Source organism: Coenobita brevimanus, chromosome 25, assembly GCF_032717465.1.
Source record: "Coenobita brevimanus isolate Jiangsu-jjx chromosome 25, ASM3271746v2, whole genome shotgun sequence".
In the NCBI taxonomy this organism is placed as follows: Eukaryota; Metazoa; Arthropoda; class Malacostraca; order Decapoda; family Coenobitidae; genus Coenobita; species Coenobita brevimanus.
In genome coordinates this window covers 6,809,487-6,822,511 of record NC_136978.1, presented here as the reverse complement: position 1 = coordinate 6,822,511, position 13,025 = coordinate 6,809,487, and the positions used below count along the sequence as shown (strand labels likewise).

The following is a 13,025-nucleotide window of genomic DNA, read 5'->3' as shown; positions in this document are numbered from 1 at the left end:
CACATTATTTTTATCATTTCATCACTATCAACTGATAATAAACTAATTTCATATAACGATGCCAACTCCAACAATTACCTGCCTTATCCCATTACTGTATTGCTCTCAAGAGAAAATAAGCAACTCTATGCAGAATAACATGAAATTAAAATAGCTGTGAGAGAAAGTAACAATTACAGGGGCTCACATGGAAACTGAATGAAATGAATGCATGCCTCTTTTATTAAGCATCCTGTTGATTAGTTCTCCCTGACCCACTTCACTGGGTATGCTGCTGTTTAATTCACTCTTTTATCATTATTTTCTCTCTTCTGGATCCCACCTCACCCCATCCTTCAGTAGGAAACAACAGTTGGGATGATAATGATGATGACGATGATGATGATGATGATGATGATGATGATGATTATGACTACTGTTTATTCTCACATGATTGCATCATCATCATCATAATCATCATCCTGTCCTTATTTCCAGAATAAAGATGCAACAAAACAATGAATGATAAAAAGTCTAAAAGTGGGAGAACTATGAACATCATACTCTGTGAAATGGGCCACAAAATCATTCACACACAACTGCTTCTTCTTTTTTGATATCTGACACATACATCTGAATATTACACAATCATCATCTGACTTTTTTTTCTTACATAAAAAGTACACCTATCCCCTACTATACGACAGGGATGCATTCAATAAAAAGTGGTTGAATAACAAATTGGTCGAATAAAGAACCAATTTTTTCCATACGACTGAAAGGGAGTTAGGTTCCTGACCACCTCCATCATTCAAAAAATACTCTATAAAGATGGAAAAAAATCTATCTATCTATCTATAGCCCGACGCCCTAATCCCGCAAAGGGTGGCCACAGACAAAACGCCTCCAAGACACTCTGTCACCCACCATTTGACTACCCTCCCCCCAACTCACCCCCCCCTCCCTCATATACCACTCAACTCCATCCCTCCACCTCATCCTCAGTCTACCCCTCCCTCCACCTCACCTACATACACCCTCTTAGTCAGTTGTTCATTCTCCATTCTCTCCACATGTCCAAACCACCTCAGTGTATTTCTCCTAATCTTCTCAACCACATCCACATCCACCCCACAACATTCCCTCACTTCTTCATTTGTCAACTTGTCCCTCCATATCACTCCACATACTCCTCTCAAGTAACTCATTTCCACTGCTCTCACTCTTGATTTGTTCCCCTCTTGCAAGGTCCACGCCTCGCTTCCATACGTCAGGGTAGGGATCACAATACTATCATGCAGTGACTTCTTAACTTCCATACTCACCTCCCTATTTCTCATCATTGCTTTCAGTGAACCAACAACCTTCTTTCCCTGCTGTACCCTTTCACGCACTTCATCCCCCAGAGTTCCATCCTTACTCCTCACACTACCCAAGTACTTGAATGCACTCACATTCTCCATATCCTCATCATCCAACCTCACTGTACATTCGGTGACTTCATTCCTCTCAAACACAGGTATATATTCCTCTCAAAATACAGGTACCGGTATATATTAAAGAAAGTGAAAGGGATTTGAAGTGTTTTTTTAGAGACCTACATTCTCATGGAAAACTACTTTTGTACTACATACATCTCAGATGACAGACATTTGATTTTTGATCAAAAAAATATTGGAGAACAAACGAAATATACCTACTTAACGATATTAAAGAAAGCCGCCTGAACCCCTTCGACAGCGTGTTTTATTGCTGATCCCGACGACCGGACATGATGTCACCACATCAAACAAACTAAAATGTATTCAATTTAAAACCATAACAGCAGTGGACCCCTAACTGGAAGTGCTTAAACCAAACGGGAGGCTTCGCCCCAAGGACCCCCAGTGATTATAACCTGCCTAAACTGGTGCAAACTAAGATGTGCGTTCCGTTAAACTGGCGCCAAAACAGTATTGTGTGATAAAAGCGTTCGTTAAACACTGGTGCAATCGTCACTAGGGTTGCCAATTGCTGTTTTTCATTACCAAATGTGGGCCACTTTGGTAGTGAAAAATTGTTTGGTAATGAATCAGCATGATCCATTACCAAACGGATTTTTCACATGTATGAAGATATAGAGGTTGGAAACAGTGGAGTGTCTGCTCTTTGATTAATCTGCTAGCCTACACAGCATGAAAATAATCAACATGCTGTTAATTATATGGAAAGTGATTTTTTCCATTTGTATATAACTCTAGTGAAGAATAAATGCTTGCTTTAAGAATTTGATGAAGAAAAGTTAAATTTGGTAATGAAAACTGAGGAGTCTGGTAATGTGGCCGAGTCCAGACCTGGCAACCTTGATTGTCACCCGACCATGCGATGGCGAAACACTCACTCACGTTGGTGGGCACATAACTGCACCTGACAGGAGTAACAGTAGGGGTCTTGGGTGGAGCCATAGTAGTGCTACAGTAATCCAGGAGGCCAAAATGAAATGCAGACGGATGAAGAGGCAACTGCTGATCACAGGAGACTGGCAGCTCAGCTGGTCTGTCTGGCGATGCACGGTTTGCATTGTCGAAAGTGCGGGGATAACCACGTCGAACAACGAAAAAGGGTATAGATTTTTAATGTCGAAACAATGAACTGTCGACTAACGATCGGTCGAATACATGGGATTGGTGTATTTGAAAATTACAGTGGTAAACTTCTTCAGTCCTAAAAGTTCGTTTATATATTATTCTTGCTCTTACTATATAACTAGGGAAAGGCCTCTCATGGAAGGGTTACTTAAGGTTATATAAAACCCTTACAGACCATAAGGTCTGCCCTAATCAGAATAAAACAGTCTGCAGATGCAAGAATAAACTATTAAAAAAAATGTCATTAGACTGAAGGGTTAATAATGTTGCTACAGGTGACTTACTTTTCTGGTTTTGTCTGGATCAGAGTTTGCTCCATCAGTTTTAATTGCAGGTTTCCCTGGCTGAGGCTGTGGCCGGGAGTATCCTAGCAGTTGTAGCATGTTCTCTGCCGCAGCTCTTTTGGCCAACTTCTTGTTGGGCCCACTGCCCTGCGCATTCTGGGTTCCAACTGTTACCTGTACAGCACAGCAAAGAAAGCATAGATGATAAGAAAAGCATCATGCAAGAGAGGTCTGATATCCTAAATGACTATACAGCAAGCAAATTTCCAAGATCATCAATCTCTTATAATCAGGATATGAATATAACAAACAAACAAAGGATAAGTCACAAGCAAGCAATATATGGCATCCTCATTAAAGCAGGTTTATCAATGTGGGGTAAAACAGGCATTTTTCAGTAGTCAACGTCATTGAGGTCAGACTGTCCCGTGCTGAAAGTGCATTTTTTTTTTTTTTTTTTTTTTTTTTTTACCTGTGCAGTCAAGCTCTAGTTTTTGCTCACATTGTAATCCTACCCTTGGATGGAAGAAGCTGTAGTTTAACACTCAACAAATGGCTCCAACAGAGCTGTTGTTTGTTTGAAAGCTTTATCAAACAATAAAAGGAATATCTGGCAATGATCATGTTACTTATCCAAAGTGGAAAAGCTCCATACTACTAGCAAAAGGTCTTCAGCTGGTGCAAAACCCTCAATACCACTGACTTTCAGCCAAGGGTAGGGGGAGAAAGTGTGCAAAAACTATGGTTCACGAGTGTGCAAAAACAGTACCGTAATATATGGCCATAATAATTTCCCCAGGTACTGCTAAAACAGACTCTTAATAATATCATTACATGTAATCTACAAATACATGCCGTAATTTAGTTATACAGCTAAACCTGTAGACTCATACTGCCTGAACATCATAAGAAATCAATGGTTTTCAGATTAAGAATTGGGGAAATAAAGATATATGTAGGAGAACTATGAAAAGTACACTCTCTTCCATTCTGGTGTCCACAGTCTTCCTCAATTAGCATCATTCAAGAATCGCATTATTTCTTATCCTATCCACTCTCTGTACTCCACATACTTGTACATTCCTCAGCAATCCCATCTCCACTGTGCTCACTCTTGACTTTTCATTTTCATGCCACACCATAGTCTTACACCCATATGTTAAAGTTGGCACAAACACTCTTTCATGCAAGCCTCGTGCAGCTGCAACGCTCAAGCCTCTGTTTCTTATCAAGGCCTTCATTGCACCAGCTACATTCCTTCCTTGTGTCACTCTACTTTCCACTTCTTTTGCGCATTTTCCTCTCTTTTCTATCACTGTACCTAGGTATTTGAACTCTCTCACCAATTCCAATCTCTCTCCATTCACTGTGACATCACACTGGGAGTCACTTCTCGCTCTCTCTCTCGAGATATATATATATATATACAGGCAAACCACGGTTTAACGACGCAGTTGGTTAAGCAAAACCCATCACTGGGCGAGGTATCGTATCTTGGGTTAGATATGACATGTAAAGTACAGGGATGCATTTTTGAGCCTTGGGTTTCCCCCAAATCAAGTCTTAAACCCACCCATATGAGTCCAAAAAAATGTTTACAGCCAATCTAAATGGCCTAACAGCTGTACAAGATGCTAACCCAAGCCTAAAACCAGTGCCCATCTCACTTATACCCAGTCAAGGTCACCGGAGAATGCGATCTCCAACTCGTATTCAAACTTGGTAGAGAAGAAGCAGCAGCACTGTACACAATCCCACCATCAGACAGGTCCCAGGACAATTAAATAAACATCTGTTATGCCTAATAACAATGTATGAGTGACACAGAATCGTTCAAGGTCAGAATTGCTGTGACATAGAATTGCTGATGTTTTGACGGGGAATTCTCTCGACAGGGAATGCGACCAATGATGCGATCTGGAGAGCCTTTTCAACGGTCCCTCTTTATGTCGTCTTAGTTATTCTTCTGGTTGCTGAGCTCCTTTACTTTCTTCTCTCTTATTTTCCAACATTCATTTAGAAATTCCTTTGTATTTTCAAAGAATTCTCCTTTGAACAGCCCAAATGTAAACACATGATTTATCGACTGATGATGTGATCGGGATGGCCTTTTCAATGGCCCAACTTTATGTCGTTTTAGTTACTGTTCTGGTTGCTGAGCTCCATTATTTTCTTCTCTCTTATTTTCCAACATTAATTTAGAAATTCCTTTGTATTTTCAATGCATTTTCCCTTGAACAACCCATATGTAACCATATGATTTATTAATGTCACAGCTTTCATCAATGCAGGAAATATTTACTCTTTCAGGCTTTCATAATTATTAATATTTATTTAAAATTAATATTATGTATTCCATGACAGGTTAGATGTTCAATGGTCAGACACAAAATATTCTTCGTTGAGTCACCTTGTTGTCCACACTGTTTTGTACCTTGTCTGACAGGCAAGAATCCATACCCCAAATGACAGTGTTGACTCCACCTATGACTAAAACACATTACTGTAAGTCTAAAAACAGTTTATAATCTAAACATCAAAGTCAAGTCTAAAATATCATCAAAATTGGTAAAAAAAAAAAAAAAAAAAAAACTAAACACAAAACCAGGGGTAGGCCTACGATAGGCAGCGTAGGGTGGTATTTCTACCTCCATCACTATTCCAGGGTATTGCATCTACAGTATCGTAAACCAGGGTTTGCCTGTATATATACAACAATCCCTCAATTATGCAGATGGCCACTATCTGGACCATCCATTATCCGGATGCTGTGATCTGGCTGTTCAAAACCATTATTCGTACATTTTTCCATTTTAAGCGGACAAAATACTTGCATCTGGGTCGAAATTATGGCCGTACAAACATTTTCGCTCAACTGGGCCGTATGCTTAGGGCCGTGGTGATTGCTTGCCTGTGGTTGATAGGTCTCATTGACCATAATTATTGCTTGGCTGTGGTTTATGGGTCTGCTTGACCAGAGAGAGTAACGTAAAACACCACAAATAAGTGTTGTATAATGTAATGTTATGGCTTTTTACAATGGCTTTCAGTTAGAGTATGTACAAAGAGGGACAGGGGAGAAGTCCGCTAACTAGATGGAGCCATTATCCAGGTATGCCTTTGGCTCCATTACGTTGGATAATTGAGGTATTAATGTACAGTATATATTGTGCAAGAAAATAAGTTACCTTACCTCCTTGTTCACACCATCTAAATTAAACATCAGTATTGAAGTATTCCATTTAAGCTTTCTCTAGGAATCTAAAAGCTACAGAAATTGTTTTGAATATTACTGTCTATTCCATTCTTTATTGACTCCATCAGATATGTTTATGCAAAACTACAGAATGCAGTGAAAGTTTTTTGGCATATCAGGTAGAGCCAGGATTCCACGGGCTTGAACGATGGGTGAATGGAAGCGTGCCCCATTGGACTGGGCAAACTCGGGCGGTTTGGACGTTTCTAGTCCTCACCTTGCCGTAGGGTGGGAAAGGATGTCTGGATGATGATGATGATGATGATGATGATGATGATAATGATTATTACAGTATTATTATTATTATTTCCTATACAGTACAGTGAGTATGAAAGGGACAGAGACCAAATAAACTTTTCGTAATCCGAAATTTCGTATATCGGAACGATCTTCCCCAATGAAATATACATGGAAAGAGGGGAATGCGTTCCAGGACCCCATTGGACCCCCCAATTAAACTTTACCCCTCCTATTTAGAAGTATGCAATTCATGTATACAGTACTATACTATTGTAGAGACATAAAAAAATAAAACATACAACTAATTACTGTAGTATTACAGTAGTACACTGTACAGTTAAATATAGACCTGTGGTGCAGCTGGAGATTTGTGTCATTGATATGGTGCTAAGTCACATGGTGGGACCCTATTGCTCCTCTGGTACCGTACTTCCTTGACTGGTGCAGGTGTTTCTGAGCTGCTGATGGTCCAATTTCCTCTCCAGAGTCAGAGTATGGTGCTGATTCTTCTTGGCAGCTGGTTCGCCGGATGCTGGAGATGATGCAGGGCGCTTGGGAGGCATGGCTAAAATACAAAACGAGGAAGAACAGTGAAAAACCGCGTAACGTACAGCGAAGATGAGAGGATAGGATGGACGTGACTCAACTGAGAAGAGCGCGAAAATGTGTTTACCAGAGAGGGGTTAGTTCGTCTTCACGCCACAAGCAAGCACGATGCTGTGCAGTGCGCCCATTTTGAATTTTCATATTTCCTCTCGTATCGCTTTTCGTACCAACGAGACCAACACTTTCGTACTGTGGAATTTGTCCTACAATCATCGCTTTCAAACCACCGGAAATTCGTACATCGAGTTTTCGTATATCGAGGACTCATTGTAGTCCACCAAGTTTATGTCCAGGTAAGTTTTCAGCCAACAACAATCCCTCTCTGTCCCACTAACCTGCATGATGAACTCTCTGCGGCGTGGGACTCCTCGCTCAGCCAACAGTGTGTATACAGGCTCCTTCTCTTTCTTGGCCTGCTGAATCTGGATGAGGCGAGAGATGGGGTTGATGCCCTGGCCATACTCAGGTGCTGCTTTTTGTTCCTGGAAAACAATAATGATTTAACGTTTGATCAGAAATGGAACTAACCACTCAAATAACTTCTGTACAGTCTCATGCATCATCAAAACCTTTATAGCCTATGCAGAAGCACGTGTACTGAGCTACTCAGCCCAAGCATTTAAGGCAAGTGACCACTCACTCACCCAAGTGGCCTGTAAGTCATATTTCTGGAGCAATAATGGGATAAAAAAAAAAAAAGTTCTCGTCCAAAACCTTCCTTTTCCCTCACACATACTTACCAATCACTTCCCTAATGGGTTAATAGGAAACTCAATTACCAGTGTACTTTCAGGAGGGTTACCCCTTTGGTCTTTCATTCATTTATCCTCTAATCCAGTGTTGCTCCATGAGGGGCGTAGGAGCCCGGGGCTAGGCAATTTGGTCCTGACATTTCAGATGAGAGTGACCAGCCTCACTCATCCCTGAGTAGCATTACATGAGCAATAAACTCCAACCACCCCTTGGATATAAACCTACACTGGCTCAATCCGCTTGGAGCACCAAGCTGTGATGCTGATCCATGATACTACAGGCTATGATAAAATGTGGCTTTACTTTGTATAGTACCAGTATGTTTCTATGTAAAACTTCTATACAATCATGTTCAGCTTCAACACTTTTATAAAACTGAACCTATTTTTCATAGGGTTACCAATTACAGGATATCTATCCTCAGTATGCTGAAGCTTCCAAGTAGAATACCCTGGCATTATGTGGGGATTAGTAACACCTGAAACTGCACCTATGGAAGGCCACATACAAACAACTTAGAAAGGACGAAAACAGCTGTCAGAGGGCAAAAGTACAATAGCCTATCATATTTTAAAAACAAGTTCCACTATTCACTACCACACCAACTATGAACAAAACAAAATCTTCCCAGTAAAGCAATGCTCACCTCTTTCTGAGATATTATCTTAGAGAAACTAAAGCTTATGATGATGGTCACTATCACCATCATCATCATAATGTGCAGCTTAAGTATGAGGCTTTATATACATGTACACTGTTTACAATTTAATTAATATATAACAACAATAGGTATGATGGTATACTTGCCTCCTGACCCACCTTGATGAGGTTTCTGCTCTTCTTTTTGGTGGTGGGTTTACGCTTGATGCGGACCATTGTGGTTGGAGGCAGGGCTGGTAATCGACGCAGCTCCTCCAGCATCAGCTCTGCAGCACGCTTCTTGCTCACCTGTGGCATTGGAACATTTGCAATACTGGCAATCAAGTCATCATCATCACCATCCGAACCTCCTTTCCCACTCTAGGGCAGGGTGAGGAGTAGCAGCATCCAGCCAGCCAAAGTTTGTCCAGTTCAATGGGCCATGGTTCCATTCACTCATCATTCAAGCCCATGGAATCCTGGCTCCATCTGATAGGCCAAAAGGTTTCACTACGTACTATAGCTTCACATATACCTATCCAACCAAGTCAACCCGAATGCTGTCATGTAAAAAAAAGGGTGCCAAATCCCTGGTCATGCGCTTCTCCGTACAAAATTCATCCAGCCAGCTCGATCTTTTGTCAGTCCCTTAGCCTCACCAACTTCCACACCTCTCTTCCTCACACACTTATTCACCATAAATTCAACATATTTAACATTTACAGTTATTGAGCACACAACATTTACCAAATTACATACAAGTACAATACTGTAATGGGGTGCTTCTGAAATGCTTAAACCCAGTAGAGGGCACTGCAGACTCTAGTTTAACACATTCCAACGCTGTTTAAAAAGCCTATTTCTCTTTGTTTAATACCAACGCTGTTTAAAAAGCCTATTTCTCTTTGTTTAATACCAACACTGTTGTGTGAAACTGTGAATCACAGTAGTGTCACACACCATAAAATAAATAATACAAACAGAAAATGTAATTATAATGTTGCGTGAATTGTTTTATTTATCATACACTTACATGAAATATTCGTTAAGGGCAAACCCACCATTTCCTTGGTCCCATAATATTACATTTCTACTATGTACTGGAAGTGAAGTTCTTACTATATGGTTGGCTCAGACTGTAAATTAAGCCTAGAGGGTATCTTGACTCATTCAGTCTCTATGTTGGCTTCAATTTAATGATGAGTAAATACTGACATTCATCATCACATTTCATCCAGTCCAGAAGACCATCCCCAAACCAGGATCATTTATGCGTCACTGTTTGGCGGATCTTGCTGAGGAAAAATGTTGATGGTAAAGCAAGCCATGAGATCTGCCTTTGCTACACATAGTAGGAGTCAAGTTCTATATTCATGATCTGCATAGCTGGATGTAGAGGAGTTCAAGGTGAGTGATGTGGAATGAGTGAGAAGTTTAGAACAAATCTCTGGTGAAAAACTTAAATTCTGTGCTGCACCACCTACAGTATATATCGAAAACCACACTTCCACTACATGTAGCAGAAATGTAATATTGCATGACCAATGAAATGGTAGGGTTGCCCTCATTGAATATTTAATTTCAGTATATGATAAATAAAACAATTCACGCAACCTTATAATTACGTTTTCCATCCATCCATCCTTCACCCAATCCTATGTTGCCCCATGAGGAGCATAGAAGCCCGGGGATTGGCAAGTTGGTCCAGACATTTAAGATGACAGTGGCCAGCTTCACTCATCCCTGAGTGGCATTACATGAGCAATAAACCCCAACCACCCCTTGGATTGTATGTGACATTACTGTGATTCACAGTTTCACACAACAGTGTAGATATTTAACAAAGAGAAACAGCATAGGAATGTGTTAAACTAGAGTCCGCAGTGCCCTCTATTGGGTACTAGTTTCAAAAGTACCCATTACAAGTGGTAACTTAACAACTCATTGCAACTAATAATCATTCTTCACGATGATACATGCATCATGTTGCACTAATACTTGCTGTATTGGCCATGGCCACACACAACTCTCATCTTAGAAACGGTTTCTCACTCTCAAATGATTACATGAGATAATTGCTTTCTGCTCCCTTTGACTAACACAGCTCAACTAAAAGTTGATTAAAAGCATCTGGCATAATCATAAAAGTGCTTATAATTTTCAGGTTATACTAATTTTCAATTAAGTGAACAGTTCAAGATGACCTCATTTTACAAATTCCATTCTACACTTGATACCATGCCATTCTTGAATTCAGACGAATTTACAGTATTCCAAGAATGGCTTGATCCCAAGGTAAAAAACATTTTCAAAATTAAGATTACAGTAACCCCTTCTTTACCAACCACAATACTGAATGTAAACAAAGCATTCCACTCACATAGTCACTCCATCTCACCTGCTGTGGAGGGTGGGTGGCAGTGTTATAATTATTGCTAAATTAACATCTGTTACATTGTGTTACCTGATCTTTATAAATGCATTCACATTAAGCTCCTCTTCACTGTCACATGGGGGAGCATAGGATGCCATAGGAAAACCACAGACAACATCTCTCTCGGCACTCAAGACTGACAGACAAGTGAAACTACTGTACATATAAGGATCATGGCAAATATCAGCAACAAGTTATTAAATGACATTTTATAGTAAGACTGGGATGAATCAACCTGTCACATGGCATGTAGCTAAAACAAAAGCTGATATGCCACATCGAAACATGCCAAAGTGGCCAAACCAATTGCATTTGATTCCTAAATGCTTCAATTACATACCCATCCTACATAAGGAAACCAGTTATGAAGTTGGTACAGTGTGGGACATTTTTATGTTCATATGCAGGTATGACAAACAGTTTTTCGATAAAGAAGGGGTTGCTGACACCCTACAGATGTGTTAACAAAATGCACAGTCTCTTTCATTTGTTTTAATTTAAATTGGTAAAAAGTTAACACACAATCTTCAAGGATAAAGAAATGGCAGAAGCAGATCTACAACAGGGCAAACCAAAGGTCATATTCAAAGTGGTACTGCAGATGTTACAACTTTTCTTCAGCAATCTATTCTGCACAGTAAACCTCAACATCCATATGTATGTCATTGGTACGGTACAAACTACAGTATGATGATATCAGAGAGATATAAATACCATACAAAACAATGTTAAGGTGTAATACACAAAATAAATAACTATGAGCAAAATATATCACTTCAGAGGCACAACAAAACCTCCCACACCATCTAGAAAATGAAATGAAAGTTGTGTCATACCTTTTTACCAGTGCCTTCACCCTCAGTGCGGTACTCGCCCACCACACACACAGTGACAAAGGTGCGAACATGTGGGGGACCTGACTCACGCACTACTTCAAATCCCACTGTCAGGTTGCGTTTCAGGGCAATCTCATGCACCAATGAGATGGGGGACTTGAGGTCTGCGTTGGGGTCTAGGTCTGAGAGGTCTGTGGGAAGATCTGATGCTCAATATAAGCACAGGATCAAAAACTAATAAGTAATATTTGATAGTTTAATGCTTTAAATATTTCTACTCATTATATGAAATTCATGAACATGCAATATGGAGAAAGCTAATGAAACCAACCTCCAACATACTTTAATACATTTTCTAAATGGTCACTTAACTTTCCAGTTCATCTGTACCACCATGATCAAAGAGTAACACTTTCTCCTTTTCTCTTGGTACTTTTCATTTAGGTATTTCAATAATATACTCTGAAATACATTTGCCAGAAGTATCTGGAGATGGGACTGAAGCTGTAACTAGACCTCCATATGGCAGAGCCAAAAGAGATTCAATGCAGGTAAGTGGGGAAAGTAAATGTATTACAGGAAGAGGGAGAGACCACAAAGTGATTCAGTTACTAATTGCAAATGACAGCCATGACAGAAAAAAAAAAAATAATAATAATAATAATAACAATAAAAGTCTAAGTTGGAACAATTGGCGAAAGGAGTAAATTAATAGTGGATCTGCAAAAAGTATATACAGTGGGAAGATGCAATGACGCAATATGGATGTGTGATACAAGAGTATAGATTAGCATGAATGAGGAGGTACTGGAAAACTGTAAATCTTCACATAAGTGAAGGTGGAAATAACGGTAGACGAAACCCAGGATACTGCAGCGAACATTTAGGATGCCAATACAGATCACAACTGTATATGAAATTAATAAAGGCATATGAAAGGTGGGGTGTGAGTTGGAGAGGGGGCAGCCTGATGGCAGACGATAGGGCGGCATGGAGGCGATTCATATGTGGCCATCCATTAAAGAACTTGTGTGTTTAGCAAGGCCGACAGACTAATAAGAGAAAAGTGATAAACACGGCTGAAGTTGATGATGCCCAAAAATGGAATGTGGCACCCAACAGTGTGACAATGGCCAAAGTGACAAATGGTGTTAAGAGTTGAAGAAAGAGAAGACAGCAGATGATGACAAGATACATGCAGCCATGATAAAACAAAGTGGAAGGAGTAAAGTGAACTATTTGTGGGAATGTCAAAATGCCTGGATGAATGAAATTGTACCAGTGGAATGGAAGAAGAGACCATGCAAAGAGAACAGAAAAGATGAAATATCAAAACAGTGAAAGCATAAACCGAGGCAAAAATTCTTCAAG

The 13,025-nt window shown here is 40.0% G+C and overlaps 1 protein-coding gene across 4 annotated transcripts in view; it reads right to left on the bottom strand.

Annotated features, from left to right (window-relative positions):
* The window catches only part of LOC145393856 (maternal effect protein staufen-like), a 59,572-nt gene that overhangs the window by 20,339 nt on the left and 26,208 nt on the right, over positions 1 to 13,025 (bottom strand). For 2 of the 4 annotated variants that reach the window (XM_080267909.1, XM_080267912.1), the window contains exons 9-12: positions 11,655 to 11,845; positions 8,553 to 8,693; positions 7,328 to 7,474; positions 2,891 to 3,064 (exon numbers count right to left, since the gene is read on the bottom strand). In XM_080267909.1, the coding sequence (XP_080124035.1) occupies positions 2,891 to 3,064; positions 7,328 to 7,474; positions 8,553 to 8,693; positions 11,655 to 11,845 (653 nt within the window). Of the gene's footprint in view, positions 1 to 2,890; positions 3,065 to 7,327; positions 7,475 to 8,552; positions 8,694 to 11,654; positions 11,858 to 13,025 lie in introns of all 4 variants that reach the window. The other 2 variants (XM_080267908.1, XM_080267911.1) reach the window with 2 other exon arrangements.